Here is a 22,436-nt window from a genome sequence, read left to right as displayed (position 1 = left end):
TTCACCCACAAAAGCTCATGCTCCAATATGTCTGTTAGTCTAGAAGGGGCCACAGGACTCTTTGTTGCTTTTACAGATCCAGACTAACACAGCTACCCCTCTGATCAGTGAAATCTGTCACTTAGATTGGTTCCTGTGGCTGATCTAAAGCAGAAAGGTAACAGAGAGTGATGGAACCTGCCCCTTAATGGCCAGCAGAAAATTCCCTAGGCATAGGGGAGTCCTCAGGTGGCATAGCTGGCTTCTACGCCAACTGCCCCTCCACGCATCCTGAAAGGTGGAGTATTGGAGTCATGTTGGGAATGGCCAGGGGGTATGACAGGACATAACTCTTGACAGGCTTATTGTCCAGTAAGGTGATAGTCAGGTAATGTAAGTTACAGCAGTTCCTAAAATGCTCTAATTTATGCTTATGTGCCATGGCCAACGCACCACGCGAATCAGGGAGGTGTAAATTGCTTCATGCTAGTTCCCATTCTCCTGCACTGACCTCAGCACAGGAGAGAATCGGAGCCTTTATATCCAGGAATCTTTAGAAACTTTCACTCTTTTATAAAAAGTAGGCTCAAAAAGCCAAAAATGTGTTATTAAAGCAAAGTTGGTAATGAAATGCAGTGAAGTTGGGAATTGAAATTCAACACCTATACAAATATTTCAAAGTACCACCCACAGGTACAGTTTCAAGATAAGCAATCCAGAGCTGCATGCCTTTGTCAATCCTGCTAGTTGGTACAGAATCACTACGTGCCTGAATCTCCAATATCTTACAATGCATGTAGTCCCATACATCATAATGAGAGTACCTGCAGCATATGACACTGGGTGGACATGGGGAACAGTGGCAAAATCTGGCAGAGAAAAAATGGTTTCATGGTGCATGCTGACGTTGGACCAGTCAGTTTCTCTGTGCCTCAGCTCCCCATCTGCAAAATGGAAACAACAGCCTTTCCTTGCCTCACAGGGGTGTTGTGAGGAGAAATACATTAAACACTATGTGCTGCTCAGATACTATGGTGATGGGGGGGTATATAAGGACGTTAGATAGGTAAGTCTCTGAGTTAAAGAGCAACTGATTCTTTAAAAAAAGGGTTGACTCAGTTTTGGAGGGTGGGGAGGTTCTTCTTATTGTTTTACGTTTGTAAACGGTGCATTCAACAGTTGGGAATCACAAAACCCACCTGCAAGATCATTTGGAGAAGATGAATAACTTGGGATCTTGGAAGAATGTGAAAGCAAAGACTCTGTGGAAGGCTCAGTCAAGTCGCTTGATGAGATATTACTTCCTCCAACCTGTGCTACAGGAGATGAGGGCTGGGGTAAATCTGAAGACCTGGTATTTTCTAAGTCAGAAGTGGAGCTGTCTGCTACATCAGTTAACGTGCTGTTGTTCATCAGAGACCTTAACGTCCTCTCTCCACCTCTCGTGAATGATGTTGAAATGTCTGTACCGGTGGTATACAAATCGGAAGTCCTTTTCTCTGTAGCTGAGATGTTAATTGGCTGGTGGCTACTTCCAATGGCTAAAAGATGATAAAGATTATAATTCCATATGCATAAATCCAAGCAGATAGGTTTTCTTCTCATATCACCCAGATGTAAATAATACATGGACAAATATTAAATATGGGTACTTTTCATTCTCGAGAAATTTCCAGCTTAGAGAGATCTGAACCCTTTACAGTGAAGAACACCACTTGAAATTAATACTTGCAAGAAATTAGCATAAACCATGAAAAGTGAAACTAAAAAAAACTGTGGCAATAACAAGCAGCACGCTTAACTTCATCACTCAGTGATACTGCTTTGCATATTGCATTCCATGCTGCTAGCACATACAAAATTATAAAACAACAAAATATTTGGAATTAAATTCAGCAGGCTTAGAACACTGAATAACTAAGGGCTTGTCTACATGAGCTGTTACCGTGCAGCAAGACAAAGTGGGACACAACAGTGCACTAGCTTGCTGTACGCTAACATCCAGTGTGGACACTGCTGTGGTGCAGTAGAAGTCCTGGAGCATTCTTTGACTTACTATAGTTTACAAGCAGACATGGCCACAGCTCCTGGAACTTCTAGGGTATACTGCAATTAAACACCTGCGGCTGGCCTGTCTCAGCTGACTCGGGCTTGTGGGGCTGGAACTACCAGACTGTTCAGGCTCAGTTTGGAACCTGGGCTCTGGGACTCTCCTCCCTAGCGGGATCCCAGAGTCTGGACTCCAGCCTGAGCCTGAATGTCTACACTGCAATTAAATAGCACAGCAGCCTAAGCCAGCTGACATGGGCCAGCTGTGGGTGTTTAACTGCAGTGTAGACATACCCTTTGTGCACCGTAGCATTGTCCACACAGGATATTTGCTGCGTAGCGAACTACTGGCTTGCTGTGTAATAGTGCCCCAGTGTAGACAAACCTAGATATTCAAAAACACATGTGATGCAAAGGGGTGAAATAAGTAGATATTAGACTCCTCCAGGGTAGCTGGCCAAGAACCACAAATCTTAGCGGACACAATAAAGTCAGCATGGCCTTTAGTTTGAATTACTGATGACTGGACTGAGTTCACAGGCAGCACATGGTCCAACAGATACAGCAAAGGACAGGCACTCAGGAGATCTGGGTTCAAATCTGAGCTTTGCTGTACAACCAGAGGTAATGATTAGAGATAGTCAAAACTATTTTTTGACAGAAAATTGGATTTTGACTAAATGAACATTTTCATGAAAAGTGTAAGTTTTCTATGTAAAATTTTTGACTAAGTGTCAAAAAGTCAAAACACTGAAAACCAAAAACTCTTGTTTTTCTACAAAAAGTTGAAATTTTCCACCAAAAATCCAAACCACACCTGCAGTTTCCCACAAGCTCTAGTAATGATGCCTACCCATGGCTACCTAGTTGTGAACTTTTTTGAGATCTATGGGAAAAAGTTATATAGTGCAAATATAATATTATTCCTCCTCTAGTAAAAGAATAATTAGGCATTTTGTTCACAAAGGGTTTTTAAAATAAATTAAAAAAAAACTTTAAAACAGCAAGCTACTGGACTAATAATGTTCACCTTTGGAAGCAGTTTCTGAAGCAGAATGAGACTGTGTAAGTAAAGGGTCTGTTGAAGGCTCTGTGAAATCTGTGGCAGCCAATGAGGTATGAATTCTACTGGTCAGTGGTACAGAAGATATAGATGACGACTGGGTTAAATACGAAGAGCTGGACATTTCAGTACCAGAAGTAGAGTTTCCTGTTGCTTTAGAAGATCTGCTGCTGTTTATTAGATCTTGTAATATCCCCGCTCCAGCTCTGGTGGATGTAGTTGAAATGTACGTACTGGCAATGTGAGAACTGGCAATATTTTTCTCTGAGCCTCTAATTGGCTGATGGCTACTTCCAATGGCTGAAACAGGGTAAAGAAATATTAAAATTCCATTCTCGTAAGTCAAAACACTTGGCCAATTTTTCTTCCAATAATATTCAGATTCACAGTTTGTGTGTAGCGGGGAAAATAAAAATGTTTCAGTCTGGAGAAAATAAATGATACCATGGAAAGAAATCATTGACTGAAACCTTTATATTGAGGAAACCCTGCAAGTATTGACAGATGTGTATTCATAGAGTCATGGAAATGTAGGGCTGGAATGGACCTCAAAAAGGTCATCTAGTGCTGAGGTAGTATTAACTATACCTACACCAGGGGTCAGCAACCTTTCAGAAGCGGTGTGCTGAGTCTTCATGTATTCACTCTCATTTAAGGTTTCGCGTGCCGGTAATACATTTTAAGCTTTTTAGAAGATCTCTTTCTATAAGTCTAATATATATAAATAAACTATTGTTGTATGTAAAGTACATAAGGTTTTTAAAATGTTTAAGAAGCTTCATTTAAAATTAAATTAAAATGCAGAGCCCCCCTCCCCCAGACCGGTGGCCAGGACCTGGGCAGTGTGAGTGCCACTGAAAATCAGCTCACCTGCCGCCTTCGGCACGCGTGCCATAGGTTGCCTACCCCTGACCTAGATGTTGGTGTTTGTCCAGTGACGGGGATTCTACAGCCTCCTCTGGGAACCTGTTCCTGCACTTAATCAGCCTTATAGTTGGTAAGTTTTTCCTAATATCTAACTTAAATGTCCCTTGCTGCAAACTAAGCCAGCTATTTCTTATCCTACCCTCAGTGAACATGGAGAACAATTGAACACCATCCTCTTTATAACAAATTTTTACTATTTTTAGACTTATCAGGTTCCACCCCCCTCCCCTTTTCTCTTGTCTAGATTAAATATGCCCAATTCTTTCAACCTTTCCTCTGAGGTCATGTTTTCTAGCCCTCTTACCATTTTTGTTGCTCTCCACTGGATTCTCTCCAACGTGTTCACATTTTTCTTAAAGTGTGGTGCCCAAAACTGGACACGGTGCTCTCCAGCTGAGGGCTCATCAGTGCCGAGCAGAATGGAACATTTACCTCCCATGTCTTACATACGACACTCCTGTTAATTCATCCCAGAATGACATTTGTCTTTTTTGCTGCAGCATCACACTGCTGATTCATACTCAATTTGTGATCCACTCTAATCCCCAGACCCTTTTCTGCCTAGCTGGTTATTCCTCATTTTGTATTTGAGTTTTAATTTAAGGGCAGTACTTTGCACTTGTCTTTACTGAATTTCATCTTGTCAATTTCAGACCAAGTCTCCAGTTTATCAAGATAATTCTGAATTCTAATCCTGTTCCCCAAAGTGCTAGCAACCCCTCCCCACTTGGTATCATCTGCAAATTTTATAAGCACACTCTCCTCTCCATCATCTATGTCATTAATGAAAATATTGAATTGTACTGGACTCAAGACAGACCCTTAGGGAAGTGGTTCCCAAACTAATTCGCTGCTTGTGCAGGGAAAGCCCCTGGAGGGCCAGGCTGGTTTGTTTACCTGCCGCGTCTGCAGGTTTGGCCGATCATAGCTCCCAGTGGCCGCGGTTCATTGCTGCAGGCCAATGAGAGCTGCTGGAAGTGGCGGCCAGTATGTCCCTCAGCCCGCGCCGCTTCCAGCAGCTCCCATTGGCCTGGAGCAGAGAATGTGGCCACTGAGAACTGTGATCGACCAAACCTGCAGACACGGCAGATAAACAAACCAGCCCAGCCCGCCAGGGGCTTTTCCTGCACAAACGGTGGAACAAGTTTGGGAACCACTGCCTTAGGGGATCCCACTTGCTATGTTCTCCCAGTTGGACAATGAACCATTGATAAAATAATGGCTAAAATATATTAAAGGATCAGTTAAGGGGAAAAAAAACAATCAATGAACTAACAGAGATGCATACTGAACTTCACCATTCAAATTGCATTGCTTTTGCATTTTCTCCTTTTGTCCCTCCCCTGTCTGTATGTTGTCCATGTAGACCCTGCCCCTGCAAACAGACCCATGCAGGTGGACTTTTTCCCCAGTGAAGTCACTGAGTCATGTGGGGACAGATGAGCTTGTAGGATCAGGGCCTGAGACTGCATGATCCACATCTGTTGAAGAGGGCCTATCACACTGCTAGCACTAAAAGACCAATATAGCAAATCACAAAAAAATATAAAATAATAGAATAAAAATTATTTTTAAAAGTCATCATAAATAAATAATAAAAATAACATAGCGTGTTTGCAATTAAGTTCAGCAAATCTGGGAGGCTGAATACAAAGGATCTTTCTTAAGTACACGGCCCAAATGCACAAAGTGTGAATTACCAGTAATGAACTCCTTCTCCACCACAGTTATTGTTTCAGGAAGCACTACTATGAATCAGGCCTGGCTCTTCTATAGCACTTTTCATTAGTAGGTCCCACAATGCTTTACGAACAAACAATTCAGAAACTCCAAGAATAACTGGACCATTACAAAAATATTATTGACTCATGAGATCTAGAGTGGCCTTTAATCGGAACTGCTGACAAAAGGACACAATTCAGAGCAAGCCATTTGTTCCAACAGGTAGCAAACAAGAGAGACTCAAGAGCCTAGATTTGAATGCTGGCTCTGTTAGACTTGCTTTGTGGCCTCAGTCAAATCATTTAACCTCTCTCTACCTCTGTTTTCCTATTTGTAAAATTAAATAATGATACTTACCCCCCCTTTTGCAACTTTATGAAATTTATGGCTGAAAAGCACTATACAGATTTTAAGGCCAGAGAAGACTTTGGTGATTTAGTCTGACCGCCTGATTAACAACAGCCAGAGAATGTCACCCACTGATTCCTGTATCAAGCTTAATGACCTGTGACTGAACTAGAGCATGAATCTTTTCAGTAAGATACCCAATCTTGATTTAAAGATTTCATGTGATGGAGAATCCCTCATGTCCCTCAGAAAACTGTTCTAATGCTCAATTACCCTGACTGGTAAAAATTTGCAACTTATTTCCAGTTTGAATTTGTCTGGCTTCGACTTCCAGTGAGTAGGTCTTATTATGCCTTTGCTAAATAAAAGAGGAGTCTACTATCAGACACCTAATTATGCTCAAGTCACCTCTTAACCTTCTCTTTGCTAAGTAGAGTGAGTTCTTTAAATCTCTTACTGCAAGGCATATTCTACAGCTGTCAAAGAATTCTTGAACCCTCTCTAACTTTTCATTAAAAATTGCTAAGTGCTTAGTACTATTATTCCTATATTTTCAAAAAATCACATTTGGTAATATTTTATAATATTTTTACTGTGAAATGAAAAGCCCATGGACTGTAAAACTCACCTGGGAGACCACTCTTTACAGGGGAATATGTAAGTAAAGGCCCTGTTGAAGACTCAAGGAGGGCAGCGATAGTTGATGATCTATTACTTCCTCCAGTCCATGATATAGAAGCTGAGGAGTGGGATAGATCTGAAGACATGGTAATTTCTGTATGAGAAGTGGTGATTTTCAGTGAATCAGTCGAAGTGATGCTGTTTGTTAGCAACTGTATTGTCCTTTCCCCACCTCTCCTGAATGTAGGTGAAATGTACATACTATCAGTATGGAAACTAGGAGTCTTTTTTTCCATATCCCAGATGCTTGCTGTCTCATGGCTGCTTCCAATGGCTGAAATACAATAAAGAGAAATTAAAATATTTGTATTGTTGTTGTGCTAACAGCACTTACAGTGGCAGCTCTTAAGAACATGCCAATTTTGGCTTATACAAGTAGCTAAAGTTGCAACAGTATTTGCACTATTATCTAAACTTCCCTATACTTCACACAGAGAATACAGCAAATACTGGTGTGACATTGTCTAATTATCCAATGGAATTAAGCATGTTTTTAAGTGTGAATGCTGTAATCAGACACATATAGCACATGTGAGAATTTTTCAATCAGTAGAAAAAAAAAACCCATAGCCCTACTGCTTTTGCAAAAACACAAGCATGTACACAGCTGTACTCCTGGTCACAGCCAATGGGACATGTGCATGAAGAAAGTTAAGTGTTTTCAGGATAAGGGTCTAACAAAAAAATCACTGACTGAAAACGTTACACACACTCTTTGCCTATAAATAAGAAAATGATTTTTATTTACCCTACGACCCTGTTACATTGCCAGAGCTGTGTAAAGGGGCCTTAGTGAAATGAGACTCACTCCTGAAATGCCATGAAAGGTGTTAGTTGCCTTAATGTTTGTAATGAAATTCAGCAGAGTTGGATGGCTGAGCTCAATAACTTAGAGACATATGTATGGTTAATATAAATTACCAATACCGGACTCCCTCTCTATGTCACTGGTTGGTCAAGTATGACAAATGCAGCTTCTAAGAAGCTCAAGAAGAAAACAGATCACCTTTCTTTAAAAACAAAATCACCCCCTGAAATTAAGAGAGTCCTAGAATATAGTTACCAACAACGGGGCACGATTCCTTTATAAATCATTACTTACATTTGGTGCAAGTTATTGGGTGGGGTTTACTAAGACTACTGCTCTTATGGATGATAAAACTCACCTGGAGGATCACTTTGTGAAGATGAATACGTGGGTATCTCAGAAGAATGTACAATCAAAGTCTCCGTTCCAGGCTCAGTGAAATACATGTCACTTGAGGAGCTATTTCTTCTATTCTGCTCTACAGAAGAGGAGTGCTGGGTTAAATCTGCAGAACTGATCATTTCTGTATAAGAGGTGGTGCTTTCTGTTGCAGTTGTAGACAGGGCACTGTTTGTTATAGACAGCAACGTCCTCTCTCCACTTCTGGAGAATGTAGTCAGTGTCTCCATATCGTCCGTAGGAGACCTGGAAGTCCTCATTTCAATATCTGAACTTCTAAGTGTCTGATAGCCACTTCCCATGACTGAAATGGAGGATAAGGTAAGTGAAAAAATTAAAAATTTTATCTGCACAACACCAAGTGTGCAGAGTCAGATTCTGATCTCTGTCACACAGGGGGAAATCTGAAGTAATTAAGCTAAAATTCATGGCTTTTCTTTGGGTTTACACTAGTGTAAATCAGAGCAGAATCTAGCCCATGATGTCAAATTCAGAAATCAACAAGTTTGTGCAATGTAAGCCATGCTGCATTTGGTTTCTTGTCTTTGTCTGGGCAACAGTTTTGGGAAATTACTCTAAAATTAATAAAAATGAATTCCTTAAAAAGAAATTATTGATAGAATACTTATAATCTGGAATCCCTAAAAGAACTGGTACCTCCAGGACTATTAGTCTTGGAAGCCAACTATTAGTAATGGAAGATCTAGCATGAATTTCAGTGGTTTAAAAAACTGGAGTTTAGAAACTTCTATCTGCCTGGATAATAAGCTGAAAAAAGTCATAGGTTGGTATAATCTAGCCAACAAAAAAGGGAGACACCAAAATATTAGGGCCGATTTAGAAAATTTTGGCCACTATCTTTTGTAGAATAAGAAACAAAATATTGGTCTCCCTACGCTATCCTCAATTCACTCCACCACAGCTATTATTTTAATGTTGATGTTAAGAGAGGCCGTGGCTCCTCAGTACCCCTAACTGTCAAACTGCGTGTCCCATATTGTGCACCCCAAAAACGAACTCTTGTATAGTAGGGCCTTAATCTCTATTTTCCAACTGTGAAACAATCTGGTAATCATAGTACTGACCTATCTTTGTTGTTCCCTTTGAGGTCTGTAGATGAAAGTGAGCAATCAGGGGAAAGTGTAATTAGTTATTACCGTGAAGTGAATCCTAGCTTTCACAACAGTGCCTCTAATGTTCTCTGACGATAAGTGGAATCATTTTATGAAGATTACTTCTGAATGTGGCTTCAATAGCTAAATCTACATAATACGTAGTGATCAACTAGATGTGGACAGCAATTTCAACTGCATTCTATTCAAAGTCTGAAAAAGACAGTGATCAAGGGGAAATGGAAATAAGTCAGCGAAAACTATTCAGTAAGGCTGATGGGAAAATGGGATGTAATTTTTCTTTAAAATTTCCCAGCAAATATGTCATCCTTCCCTGATCCTCATCAAAATTGGAAACTTCAATTAAAAATAGTTATATTTTCAAATGTCAAAAATTTCACCCGCTCTGTACAAGGTCAAAAAACAGACAAGATTTTGTTGAAAATTCTAATCTGTTCTTCGATCACAGGGTCAATTAAAAAAAAGTCATCTATTGGAAAATATCAAAAACATTCGCCCTGCCCTATTTTACTTTTTGACCAGACTTACTTTTTGAAGTTTATAACTGAAAACATTTTCAACTTAGTACAAGCATTACATTGCTGTGGGTCACTTTGAACATGTACTGTTGTATTAAGAGAGATGGTCACATTCAGAGCTAGATTAGATTTCTTCTGGCACTCAAGGCTGATTCAGGGCTATCATTCAGGCCCAGCTTTGAGGCTCAGCACCAAAACCTAGCAAGTTGTTCTGGAGAGACTTTGTCCCGAAGTAGAAGAAATCTCCCAAAACACATTTCAGCCATTGTGGAAAATGGAAATCTCAAGAGAACTGGCTTGTGATCTAATGAGAACTGTGTCCAAACTGGAAAATAGGTCCCATCTGGGTTTGGATTCCATCCAGATTGGACTCAGACCACTCCTTGCTGGCCAGTTCTGACAGGCTGCAAAAGCTGTGTTCCCAAGCAGCACTAGGTTGGGAGGGGACATCCAATGGGAAGCAAAAAGAGTTCTGAGCATCTTCGCTTTTCACTCCTCCTCTCTGCGCCAGACTCCAGTGTGAGAAAGCTGAGCCAGCTCTGCACCGTGCCTCCTGCACCCAGAGACTCCACAACCCCCAGGAAACCAATGGGAGTTAGGCACCCCGTGGGATTTGCAAAAGAACCTAAGCACCCAGCTGCGTCTTTGGGCCCCTAAATACCTTTACAAATCTACCCCTAAAAAAGGACTGAAGTGGCTGTTCATTAGTTAGCTTCTTGGTTCCATTACAGTGCTGATCCCCAAATATTTTTGTCCATACTCCCCTTACCTGGTCTGCACCTCCCTGAAGCAGGGCCACGGTCAAGGGCGGGGCTGGTCCAGCAGCTGGGGCTTCAGCCAGGAGCAGGCCCACAGTCGAGCCTGGAGCTGGGGGCTACGGCCGGGAATTAGAGACTGGAGCCAGGAGTGGGCCCACAGCTCAGCCAGGAACCAGGGGCCATGGCTGGGCCCACAGTCGAGGCTGGGAGCTGTGGTCGAGGCCAGGAGCAGAGGTGTGGCTGGGAGCGGGGCCGCAGTCGGGGCTGGAACTGCAGTTGGGGCAGTCATAGCTAGGGTTGCCAACTTTGGTTGGATTAATGCCTGGAGATATTGTTACGTGACAATCTTTAATTCCTGGAGACTTCAGGACAATCCTGGAGGATTGGCAACCCTCGTCAGGGCCTCAACAGGAGCTGTGGCCAGCAGTGGAACCATGACCTGGGGCTGGGGTCAGAGCGGAGCTCAGGGCAGAGCGGGGCTGGGTGGCACTCCCCCCCTGCTCCCTGTGGGGGCTGACCCATGGGGGCTGTGGGGGCTGACAGCCTCCCTGTGGGGGCTGACCCCCAATTGTGGGCCCATTTTCCCCCAAAATGTTCCTCCATGCCCCTCTAGGGGACATGCCCCACAGTTTGGGGACCACCGCATTACAATATTAGTGAATACTGCTGACTCCAGTAAGACTGTATGCTATCGTCATAGCTTTAGCCTGGTACTACTCCATAGCCCAATACCTTCTGACCACAGTGCTTAACAATAACTGCAGTGAGCAGTCTGTGGAAGTGAGGTTTAGTTGTGGAAGTCAGGCTTATACACACAAACACAGAGAGAGAGAGAGAGAAAGAGAGAGAGAGGGAGAGGATGGGGGCTTGAAAGGATCAGATTTTTATCAGTAAATGTTGGTAAGTATTGATTTCAATGCATGGACACTAATCAATGAAAAACATTTCCATCTGTAATAATTAAAATTTCAGAGAGGCCAAGAAAGAAAAACACCGCTTGAAAACTTATTAGAGTTTGATTTAAGGATATTTACTTTGTCTATTTTGACATCTGTTGTAAACAATTTGTGTTTTAACGATTATAGAGCTTTAACTTATTTCTGAGTCTCAGAATCTCCTGTCATTAAATAATTATTGTCTGACCTCCACATCATTTCCTGCAACTGTGAAATCAATAAACATCGGAAAAAATGCTTATAAATAAACATCAATATTATCCAATAGTAACTAGCAAAATTAAAATCAAATTCGGCCAAACACATATATAAAGCTGTAGGACACATGAGGATTTCAGTTCATGTTGATCTCATGAACCAAAACACGTGAGTTCAGTTCATCTAAGTTTGCAGCCCCTGAGGCTTCAGTAACCTCCCAAATCTATATAAACACCAAATGCGTCTGCTTCATTGTAAACTAAAACAAAATGCCTCACTCAGTCTTTGCGGATTACCATAAGCAATTTTCTGGGAAAGCAACCTGAAGGTCCCAAACCCCCTCTGGCTCCTGTGTGCGGAGTGTGGCAAACTACCTAGCCCGTTTCACCATCTTCAGACAGGTAGGTAGCAGTGAAGGAGTAGGTCTGCAGCCTTCTATTAAATGAGGAAAAATCTTGGGGATGAAAACCTGCTTCTCTACCTCCACATCCAGCAGCACGGGGATCCACAAAGCTATAGCATATCCTATGTCATCATCCCACTCCCAATTACTGACTACTGGGCACCTCAGAATAAGGTAACTGACAATGATGGAGAAAGCAGTGGGATCATCCAGACTCCACCAAAGATCATGCTGCTAAGAAGGAACCCTGCTCGCCTTTTCTGTATTCCCCTGCCAAGCACTTTTCACAAGAGTAGGGGCATTTATTGCCAGCCCCTGGTTAAATTCCAGGGGGGCTATTCAACCTCATTTTCCCCTTGTACATATTCTTAATCATCTTCCCAGAAATGTCATGCAGGATTGCAGTGAGCCTGCCACCCCAGAGATGGCTGCATTTCCTGACTGATATGATCTCTCTTAAATACAGCAGTTTCAATGTTAACTCGCCAAGAAGAGAGAGAGAGATGGAAAGTATTTGATTTAGATAGTAAGTACCTTGTAGCGGGAACTTTGTTTCTAATACAGATTGTAAAACACTTGAGCCAGGGACTGTCTTTTTGTCTTAGCCCAATGGGTGCCTGGTCTAGGAATAGGGCTCCTAGCTGATACGGTAATATAGAAAAAATAATATGTTTGCATAATGCTGAGCATAAACAACAACAATAGTTTGGCAGTCGCCCAGACTATGCACTCAGTTGTTACTCCCATGCAAAAAAGTACCAATTGTCCCCATTGCATTCTTGCAGCCAATATCCAGACAGAATTCTTGTATCCAGCACAGTCACAACAAGCCAAGCCTACTCCCACTTAACAAGCTGCTTGTTGCTGCAGCTCTTTAGGATACAGGGATTCTGAAGCAGAGGGGGTCGGGCTTGGCATTTTATTTGCAAGTCAATACCCAGACTGAGGCTCAAAAATGTGGGTGTGTTTGTGGAAGGGACAACAAATTCTTCTCTGCATCCATCTGTCCCCAAAATCTTCCAGATGTGAAACAGCATCTGTTTTTGCTCTATATAATAAATGTAAAGTAACAGACACTGAGAAAGCCTGTTGAGGCTAAATACTGGCAACGCAAGATTTACCTTTCCAGACTGTTGACTAGCTTGTCACTGAACCATCAGAAGGGCAAGCTACCGTATATATTGTGATACATTCAGACAGATTGCACAGAGCAATAATATAATACCAGCCAAATTCAGGTGCCTAGAGTGCAGCTCTGCTGTTAAAATTAATTGTGTAAAAAAGCACAGCCTGGGGTTCCATACTTAACGGTCTCTCAGTGACTCCTGATCAAATGTCATCAGTTTAAAAGTAAAAAGACAGACGTGGTTTTTCTAGCTGCTTGCCCAGCAAACCCTAGAATCTGGGTTCTTTCCTGCTTGCAACATCACCAGTGATAAATGGCCTGCTACACCTGTGAAGCTCCACTGTCTTCAAATTATGCCCTCGCTAACACCTGTGCAATGCCACCACCTTCAGGGAGGGCAAAATGAGTAGGTTACTCACCTTGTGCAGTAACTGACGTTCTTCGAGATGAGTGTCCCTGTGGGTGCTCCACTTTAGGTGTCGGTGCGCCCCTGAAGTGGAGCACCCACAGGGACATCTCTCGAAGAAGAACCAATACTATTCTTGGAACTTAACAGCTCTGTTGATGCCGTGCAAGTCAGACCAGAATCCAATTCATTCTCCCAGGATATAATTCAGTTTGTTTTCCTTATACTGGTTTGGCTCTGCAGGGTAAACAGGAATAAAAAGGGGGTCAAAAACTTGTGCAGCTGAATGAGCAAAAGAGGAAGAAAGCATGCCAGTGCAGGCTCAGATACCTGGTTTTGAGAGCACAGTTACTCAGTTACGTTTGAAAATCTGGCCCACACTGTGCAAGCCAGAATGAAAAAATAAAACATGACAAAAATCTCTAATGACCGCTCAGTCCCTAGCAAGAAATATATGATCTGGGCTCAAGGCAATCGCAATTAGACTGCTGTTGACTCCCTTGCAGAAATATGACCCTCAGCTTGTGCAGAATAGCCCAGACCAAAACATCTTGCAAAATGAAATAAACATAGGACCTTCTGGTCTCTTCAGATCCATTACAGATTTAGACTATAAGCAGTCCCATAGCTCAGGTACAGTTTTGTCACTAAAGATTTTGTCACATGCTAAGTTGTTGCCTTTGATTTAAAAAATAAACTCCTTCTACACTGCCACAGCTATCAAGACAAAAATTTTAATTATAACATTAAATTGTCGCACCACCTGCAGCGTTTTTGTTTCCAGTTAGAACTACAGCACTAGCAATGATGCTTACCAGACACATCTAATCTTAAGTGCTACTTTTTCTTTGTAAGCACAAAAAGTATGCTATTTATTCATAGTGCAGTTATAACACGTCCAGTATAAACAGATCACGTTCCAGCAGATTTTTCAGCCCTGGTGTCTGTTGTTTTCAGCCTGGCTCTGTAAGCAGCTTGTGAAAGTCTTCAAACATATGCAGACACATTAAAAGTATTTCTATATAATATAGCTGGACTTTATTCCCTCCCCCGTGCCAGCAAGGCCTTACTTTGTGTCAGCATCACAACCCCTGTCTCTCCCTGCTTACGTACTCAAATTTCTCTTCATCCTTGAGGCTCGTATCACATGTAAGCTGTGCCACTGTGGAGGTGGCTGTTAATCTAAAAGCTAATCACAATGTTTTCAATGGACATCAGTCAAGCTGATTGTCACAAAGCACATGGTTACTAATGGTGGGCAAGGTTGTGACTTAAAGGCCTGAAAGAGGAATAGAGAGAATAGGATTTCCACCTCCCATTGCATCAGGTCTACCATACTACACTCTGGACAGCATGGCCAATGCTCCCTGTGGCAGGCTGGAGGAGGGCAGGGATGAAACTTTTGCCTGTGCATCATCCCTAACTTCAGTACAGTTTGACTTCCCCCTTCTTTACTATTATTCACACCCAGTATTGACAGAGGTGGACTAATCTCTTTTACTCAGACTCTCTATCACTGCAGGTAATTTGCTTGGCTTCGCCTTTGCCATGCCTCATTAGCTGGAGTGGGCAGAGCAGACCCATACAGCATGTGCAATTGGTAGAACTTTTACAAGCCAGCTGGCCAGGCCTGAGAGACACATGGGGAGGGGCAAGTCACTTGCCCAAGGTCAGATCCGTGACAGAACCAAAACTAAAACGCAGGTCTTCCAAGTCCCAGCCTTGCACCTGCTACCCTGTGTCATGCTGCTTGGCTCACCAGTGAAATGCAGTCACTTCTGTTGTGGAACACTACAGAACAGTTTTAGGACAGGAAATGAAGGAGGCAATACCAATCTGAACTACAGGGGGAATTTAGGTAGGCCAAAAGTAACTATCCACACTGGAATTTGGCCAGGATGTTGAGGGATCACACCTCCGCCCTTGCATGGGATCTTCCATCAGCTCCTTGGTTTTATATCTGAACTAAAATACAGCACCTCATCCCCTAGGACATTAGTACAATACTGATTCAGACAGACACTGAATCACCAACAGCAGTCCCTTGAGCACCCAAGCATTATTCCTTGATGTCACCCAGCCCAGTACCACATAGGCCCATCTATCCTTGTTTAGTTTATAGAGGCTATAAAGAGCCCAACTCTGCTCCCAGGGAAGTCAGCAGCAAATCCCAAACTGCTTTCAAAAGGAGCAACCCCTAAAACAGGGGTCCGTTCACTGAAATGCAGGCAGCTTGGAGTAGAAGGCAGCTGCTGTTAACCAGCTGCATGACATACATTTTAGGGCAGGAAGTGAAGAAGAATATTGTATCCCTTTAAAATCGCAGGGGGTAGTGGGATTAAAAGGTAAGCAGAATGGGATCACCTGAGCTGAAATTTGACCACAGTGCCAGGGCTAACACCGGTACAAACCATGCAACATAAATTGATCTAGCCATTTATGTCTTGTTCACTGAACTGAGAACTATTCTCCGCTCTTCTCTAGAAGGGATTTCCTAATTTAACCTCTAGAAGTGAAGAAATGATCCCCTCTAACCAGGGAGCAAAATTAAATCAGAGTTAATCTTTAACCAGCAAAAATTAATAAAAGGTAATATACTAGGTCACCCAATTCTACAAAACAACCACCCTTAACTCAGTTTCCATCATGTAGTTCACTCACTTCCCCTCACATGCCTGACTTTAATCTTCCCTTCATAGCTCATTTGAGAAGAAAAGGTAACATTTAGCAGTGGAAGGACAGGCTCATTGAACGGTGCAGCTGTGTTAAGTTATTGTATGTGAAGAATAAGGTGATGTTTTGCGCCTTTCTGGGACGAAGCATACTGAAGTAGATCTCTCATGAGAAAGAGAAGCTGTAATTGTAAAGCTTCCATCTGTTCAACTACAAAATCTCAGCATCAGACTGAGAGACAGAGAAAAAAAAATCTAAACACAGAAAGCCCTTTGCCGGCTGCAGGAAAACTTTAGGACTCAGATTAAGCCAGGAAGGATCAATAAAGACCAGATCAAGCCATCTACTTGCTGAATCTGTCCAGCCTCACTAGGTGGCACATACTTCTGCTTGTGTCTTTCTCAGCCACCAGGAAAATGGCTCTGTGTCATGTTTTGAAACACTGCTGCGGATGTAATGATTATGGGTGGAGGCCATTTGGGAGCCAAGCGAGGTTGTATGAACAAAAGCTACAGCCCTAAATCTGGACTGTCCAGGGCTCTGTGGGATTTTCAGTTTCCTTCCTTGTCCTTGCCCTGAAACAGCACTGAGAAAAAATCTGAAGCATAAAAAAAAAAAAAACTTTTCATGCTTTAAACTGGTCAGTTCAGTATAAACATGTTGATATTATTCCTTCAAAAAGGGCTTTTGTGCGCACTAACTACCAGAAGAGTTTAAGGGGGTCGGGGCATTGCAACATACATTTCATCTCTTCATTATTTCTATCGATATTTATAAATGGGCAAGGGACCGAAGAACATAATCTCTAGGAAATATCCCGCTAACACTAGCCAGAATCAATAGGCAAGCCCCCCAGTCTCTCACAACTGTAGATAAATCCCTATATTAAGCTATTTTGTATAATCCCTGTATTAAGCTATTTGAGGTCAGCATCAAAAAACGACATCTCCAGACACCCCTCTTCATGAGAACATCCCTGGTATTCCATCTAATATCAAGCAACTGCATGAGAAAACAGCTGGGGCTTGCACTGGGTCCTGGAGGCCAGCAAATCCAGGTTCTAGCAGGCCACCCTTCTTCTATCCATGCACAGCTATTTTTTAAAATTCAGCATCTTCAAGGAAACACATTAAATATCACTCAGTGTCCAATATCCCCAACATGGTTTAGTTTCTGTTCAGCATTCGCGCTACGCATCTCTCTATATTCTATCCCCAAGAGAGCTATTGTGTGTCTCCAGCGAGTTATGGGACAAGGAACAGATGCACTGACAACAGACAATGTTCTCCCATTGCATTGATTTCACCCACCCACTCCTCTCTGCCTTCAGAAGCAGAGGAGAAAACAAAACAGCAAATCCAGACTGTTACCTAGCAATGGCTCCACAGTACACTACCCAACCCCTCTGTCTTCACATAGAAGTCTCCCTTGGAAGTGGCAGGAGTGTACAACCGCTCTTTACGGTGTAGATCCCCAACTTAACCTTGCAGGGCACCCCCTGTGTGAGCTCACGCTACGTGGCTCAGCAGAAACACTCTAAGCCCCACTCCCACCATCAGTACCACCGCATAGGGAGTGTCACTGGCACATGCTGGAGCTTGAAAGCGTTACAGAGACGCATGTCCTCTTCAGGATGGCCCAGACCTCCAGCAAATCTGGGGTTTGGAGGTTGAATCTTTCCCTGGCCTCGAGGGCAGTGAAACTTTTCTCACTTCTAAAAAGACCAACCAGGTGCAAACTCAAGCAGTTCCCAGTCTCTTAAGTGGGAACTTTGGCCCGTATCTTGCACAGGCTCCTCCAAAGAAGATAATTATAACTGTCGGAGACTAATACTAGGACAATTAGCCAGCAATGCCCACCCACGGCACCTACCACAATGGACTCCTGGGCTAAGACTTGAGCTCCTCGGTGCTACCACAATACCAATAAATAAATAAATAAGCACTTATCCCATCGCTACAATACACAAATGTACTGAGAACACCTTCCATCTTTCCCTCCCACGGATATTAGGAAATTGAAAACACACTGGTCATATAGGCACTGGAGCCACTTTAATGATGGTACCAGTAATATGATGATCTCAGACACAAACACAGCATGAGGCATCTATGCCAGTCACTCAAACACTGCGCTCATTGCCTCTACTCAGGAAAACATAACATGCCAAACAAAAAAGGCAAGGGAATCTTTTCTCTGTGGCAATCAATCACCATCCAGCAATCAAGCTTTACATGGGAAAAAAACAAACAAACAAAAAAAACAGCCTAAAGGAGACTGTGATTGAATCACTGAAGCTCACAGCTTGTCCCTTTTGGTGATTCCTTAAAATGTACGATTAGGATATAAGATGGCAAGAGAGGTAAGGAGAAACTTAAAAAAGATGGGGGAGGAAGGGGGTTTGTCCTTTATATTTGTCTGTGATAGACTGAAAAAAAGCCTAAAGGAGTTTTGTTTTCTGGTTTTTCACCTTAGAAATCCTAGGAAAGCCAAGTCTGGCCTTCCCTACTGTTATTGTTGGAGAACTTCTTGGAGGAATCAGAGATGTTTACTGGGGACTTTTCTCAGCCCTTCACTGAAATCACAGGGGTGCCAATTCCTTACTGAAAGGGAGCTTCTCTTTCAGTGGTTTAGTTAAATAAGTGTTAATAAAAAGAAACAAAAAATCTTCCAAATACTATAAATAACAACAACAATAAAAATTCCCGTCCCTTCTCCATCAATCAGGTTTCACTTTCTGCTACGTGATCCTAATAATTCCTCAGCCACCCATAGCATGCAAAAGACCTCAATTTCTAACGATAAATACTAGCAAGATTTCAATTTATTTTCAAAATCTTTCAGGCCTTTCTTTTATAATGAAACACAACAAAGAAGTCGACCACCCAATTTCCTCCCCCTCCTTTTTTTTTTTTTTTTTTTTTTTTAAGTTCCCTTGACATTTTTATTAGCTGGAAGGCAGCATCAGTGCTTCAGGCCCTAAGCAGCTGAGGAAAGAGAAAAGCCCTTTAGAGAGCTGTTTTGTTGTCATTTTAATTTTTGCTCCCTTCTGAGGGCAGTGCTGCTGGAGTCTGTCAGACTGCTGGAAGAGGAAGTTGACTGGCAAGACTCCACCAAAGTGGAGCTGCTAGGTCATTGGAACAATAAAAAAGCAAGAAAAAACATCCTGGCTGCAAAAAAGAAAAAAAGAGCAAAGCCCATAGCAGTTCCCTGGGTGTGTATGGTACAGGTTGAATGGAGTGAACTAAGCCCTAAAACATCAGGACAATGTCACTGCTGACTTTTAGAAGCATAATGAGTTAACTTATAGCACAGTGCTATACGAGTTAACTTCTGCAGTGCTAGTAAGTGTAAGGAAAGAAATAAAAACCCAATGTGTCTGGAAAGTTTCTAATCATTAGAAAACTTACATGGGGCTTGATGGAACAATATTTCCGAGGAAGCTAGCCTGCTGCTTGTATGTAAAGATTAATTACTCTTTGAATGTTACAACAGAGTATCACAGAGCTTGTTGCTCCATTAGACAGTTCCCAGCAGCTGGACACACTTATTTAAATGGTAGGGCACAGGAAAACTCTCCTTCAGTAGGAACAGATTTCAATAATAACACAGGGACTGATCCCAGGAAGCTTTGAGTGATCCGCAACTCACAGATTCAGGCTCTTAAATTGGAAAAGACATGCGGAACTCAAAAGTTTCAAACTGAAACTCTAGGATAGTGAACCCTAAGGGCAGAAGGGAGCATTAGACCATCACATCTGACCTCCCATATATCACAGGTCCCCTGCTTTGAGCCCAATAACTTGTGTTTGATTAAAGCATACCTTGAATGAGAACCCCAAAACTTTGCTGCTTGCGGCCTGGTCCACACAGAGATTTTGTAGCAGTATAACTATTTCAGTTAGGGGAGTGATTTTTTTTTCCCACCTGGGGGAATAAACTATACCAGGTTAAGCACTTTTTTACTGGGCTAACAGCATCTCCAGCTTTTACTACACCGGTAGAGTTAAAGTGGCACAACTTTTTGTGTAGACAAGACCTTTGTTAAAAATATTCAGCCATATTTAGACTGCAAAAACAACCCAAGCCCTTCAAATAACTAATACTTGACATTTCTGGAACACCTTCCATTCAAGGATCTCATGGTGCTTCACAAAATGAATGATTTAGCCACATACTTCCCACCTGCCCCCACGCACCCAGTAGAAAAGCACTGTTGTCCTCATTTTTACAAAAAAAGAAGGCACAAAGAGGTCAAATGACTTGACCAAAGCCACAGGGGAAGTAAGTGCCAGAGCCAGGATTAGAACTCATGAACATGGTCTGCACAAGGTCACCCAGGAAGTCACTGACAGAGCTAAGATCACAACTTCAAGCCCAACTTCCAACCACAAAACCATGTTTTCTCTTCTTAACTCAACATTGTACTCCTTGAGCAGACAAAACACATGGGAGTTTTGTTTATAATAGGAGTACAGGATCAGGCCCTACGTCACGTGCCTCCCATTCCATCACTCCTCCTCCCTCAAAAATGTTATTCCACTTCAAGACCTGTCCTCCAACAGTTCTTTGCTCTTTAAACCCATTTCTACTCAGCACCTTATTCTGGCCCACTCCCAAGCTGATTCGTCTTCAAAACCTGAAAAAGGGCAGCATAGCAATGCAAATACTCCCTTGGGAGTGAATTTTTAAACACTTATTTACCGTTGTCTCATTGCTTTTTAATCCCATTGTGTAACAGGGATCACATTAACATGACGCATGTCTGCAGTAAAAAGCTTCTTTGATGATCAGATACTGCTGATTTGCAATGGCTTTTAATCAGCCTCACAAAAGTGTTTATCACTTTGCATGCAGCATCACAGCAAGTATTATCTACTGATTGAGCTGTTTGCTGGGAGCTAATAATGCATCTCCAGCAAAGGACACCTCAAATGATTGCTCTATGCATCTTGCTTCCAGGCAGTAGCTGAGTTCCCATTGCACATCTCAGCGCTCTTTGGGAAGCAGGACTGCAGCAATGCCGCTACCCTGAGTTCTTTCCAGTCACATTCTTCCAATACATGGTCTGGGAATGGTATACTGCTTTGGTTTGAACTGTACTTGATCCGAACACCCTATCATTTGCTTCCCCCTAATGAGCCATCCTGCCATCTGGTGCATGCAAAGCCTAGATGCTGGAACGGCTTTTCCATTGCCTTGTTTCAATTGAACACAAAGATTCAGGATAGGGGAGGTGGATTACAGCATACTAAAGATCCTGTGGGTTCTAACATCTGCAGCATTCATCCCCACAAAAGCCACAAATCAGTTTGGCTGGAGGACAGCAGTCAGTTTACTGCAAATGAGACTATTGGACTCAAGCAGATCTGTGCCAGGGCTCCTTCTACAACAAAGCTGTTCAATGCCTGGAATCTCCTTGCTGATCCCGTGTGCCATGGAATCTCACTCCCCTCCTTCAAATGGTAATTGGGACAAATTGCAACATAGATTTACTAAAGGTAGATCGTGCCAAACCAACCTGATCTCCTTCTTTGAGAAGGTGACAGATTACTTAGACAAAGGAAATGCGGTAGATCTAATTTACCTCGATTTCAGTAAGGCATTCGACACGGTTCCACATGGGGAACTGTTAGTTAAATTGGAAAAGATGGGGATGAATATGAAAGTTGTAAGGTGGATAAGGAACTGGTTAAAGGGGAGACTCCAGCGGTCGTACTGAAGGGTGAACCTGTCAGGCTGGAAGGAGGTTACTAGTGGAGTCCCTCAAGGATCGGTTTTGGACGAAATCTTATTTAACCTTTTTATTACTGACCTTGGACAAAGAACGGGAATGTGCTAATAAAGTTTGCGGATGACACAAAGCTGGAGGTATTGCTAACACAGAGAAGGACCGGATACTATACAAAGAGATCTGGACCACCTTGTAAACTGGAGTAATAGTAATAGATGAAATATTAATAGTGAAAAGTGCAAGGTCATGCACTTAGGGATTAATAATAAGAATTTTAGATATACATTGGGACTCATCAGTTGGAAGCAACAGAGGAGGAGAAGGACCTTGGATAGTTGGTTGATAGCAGGATGTCTATGAGCCGCCAATGCGATATGGCCGTTAAAAAAGCAAATGCGGTTTTAGGATGCATCAGGCGAGGTATTTCAGCAAGGATAAGGAGGTGTTAGTACCATTATATAAGGCGCTGGTGAGACCCCACCTGGAATATTGTGTGCAGTTCTGGTGTCGCCATGTTTAAGAAGGATAAATTCACTGGAACAGGATCAGAGCGGG

General features: G+C 42.4%; 1 protein-coding gene across 5 annotated transcripts in view; it reads right to left on the bottom strand.

The window, feature by feature from the left end:
- The window catches only part of HEG1 (heart development protein with EGF like domains 1), an 87,952-nt gene that overhangs the window by 47,503 nt on the left and 18,013 nt on the right, over positions 1-22,436 (bottom strand). For 4 of the 5 annotated variants that reach the window (XM_032793971.2, XM_032793975.2, XM_032793974.2 and 1 more), the window contains exons 2-5: positions 7,936-8,280; positions 6,717-7,043; positions 3,059-3,391; positions 1,179-1,520 (exon numbers count right to left, since the gene is read on the bottom strand). In XM_032793971.2, the coding sequence (XP_032649862.1) occupies positions 1,179-1,520; positions 3,059-3,391; positions 6,717-7,043; positions 7,936-8,280 (1,347 nt within the window). The remainder of the gene's footprint in view (positions 1-1,178; positions 1,521-3,058; positions 3,392-6,716; positions 7,044-7,935; positions 8,281-22,436) is intronic. The other variant, XM_032793972.2, reaches the window with a different exon arrangement.

This window comes from Chelonoidis abingdonii, chromosome 10 (genome assembly GCF_003597395.2).
Source record: "Chelonoidis abingdonii isolate Lonesome George chromosome 10, CheloAbing_2.0, whole genome shotgun sequence".
NCBI lineage: Eukaryota > Metazoa > Chordata > Testudines > Testudinidae > Chelonoidis > Chelonoidis abingdonii.
The sequence above is the reverse complement of the archived record's forward strand: the minus strand, read 5'-3'. Positions and strand labels throughout refer to the sequence as shown.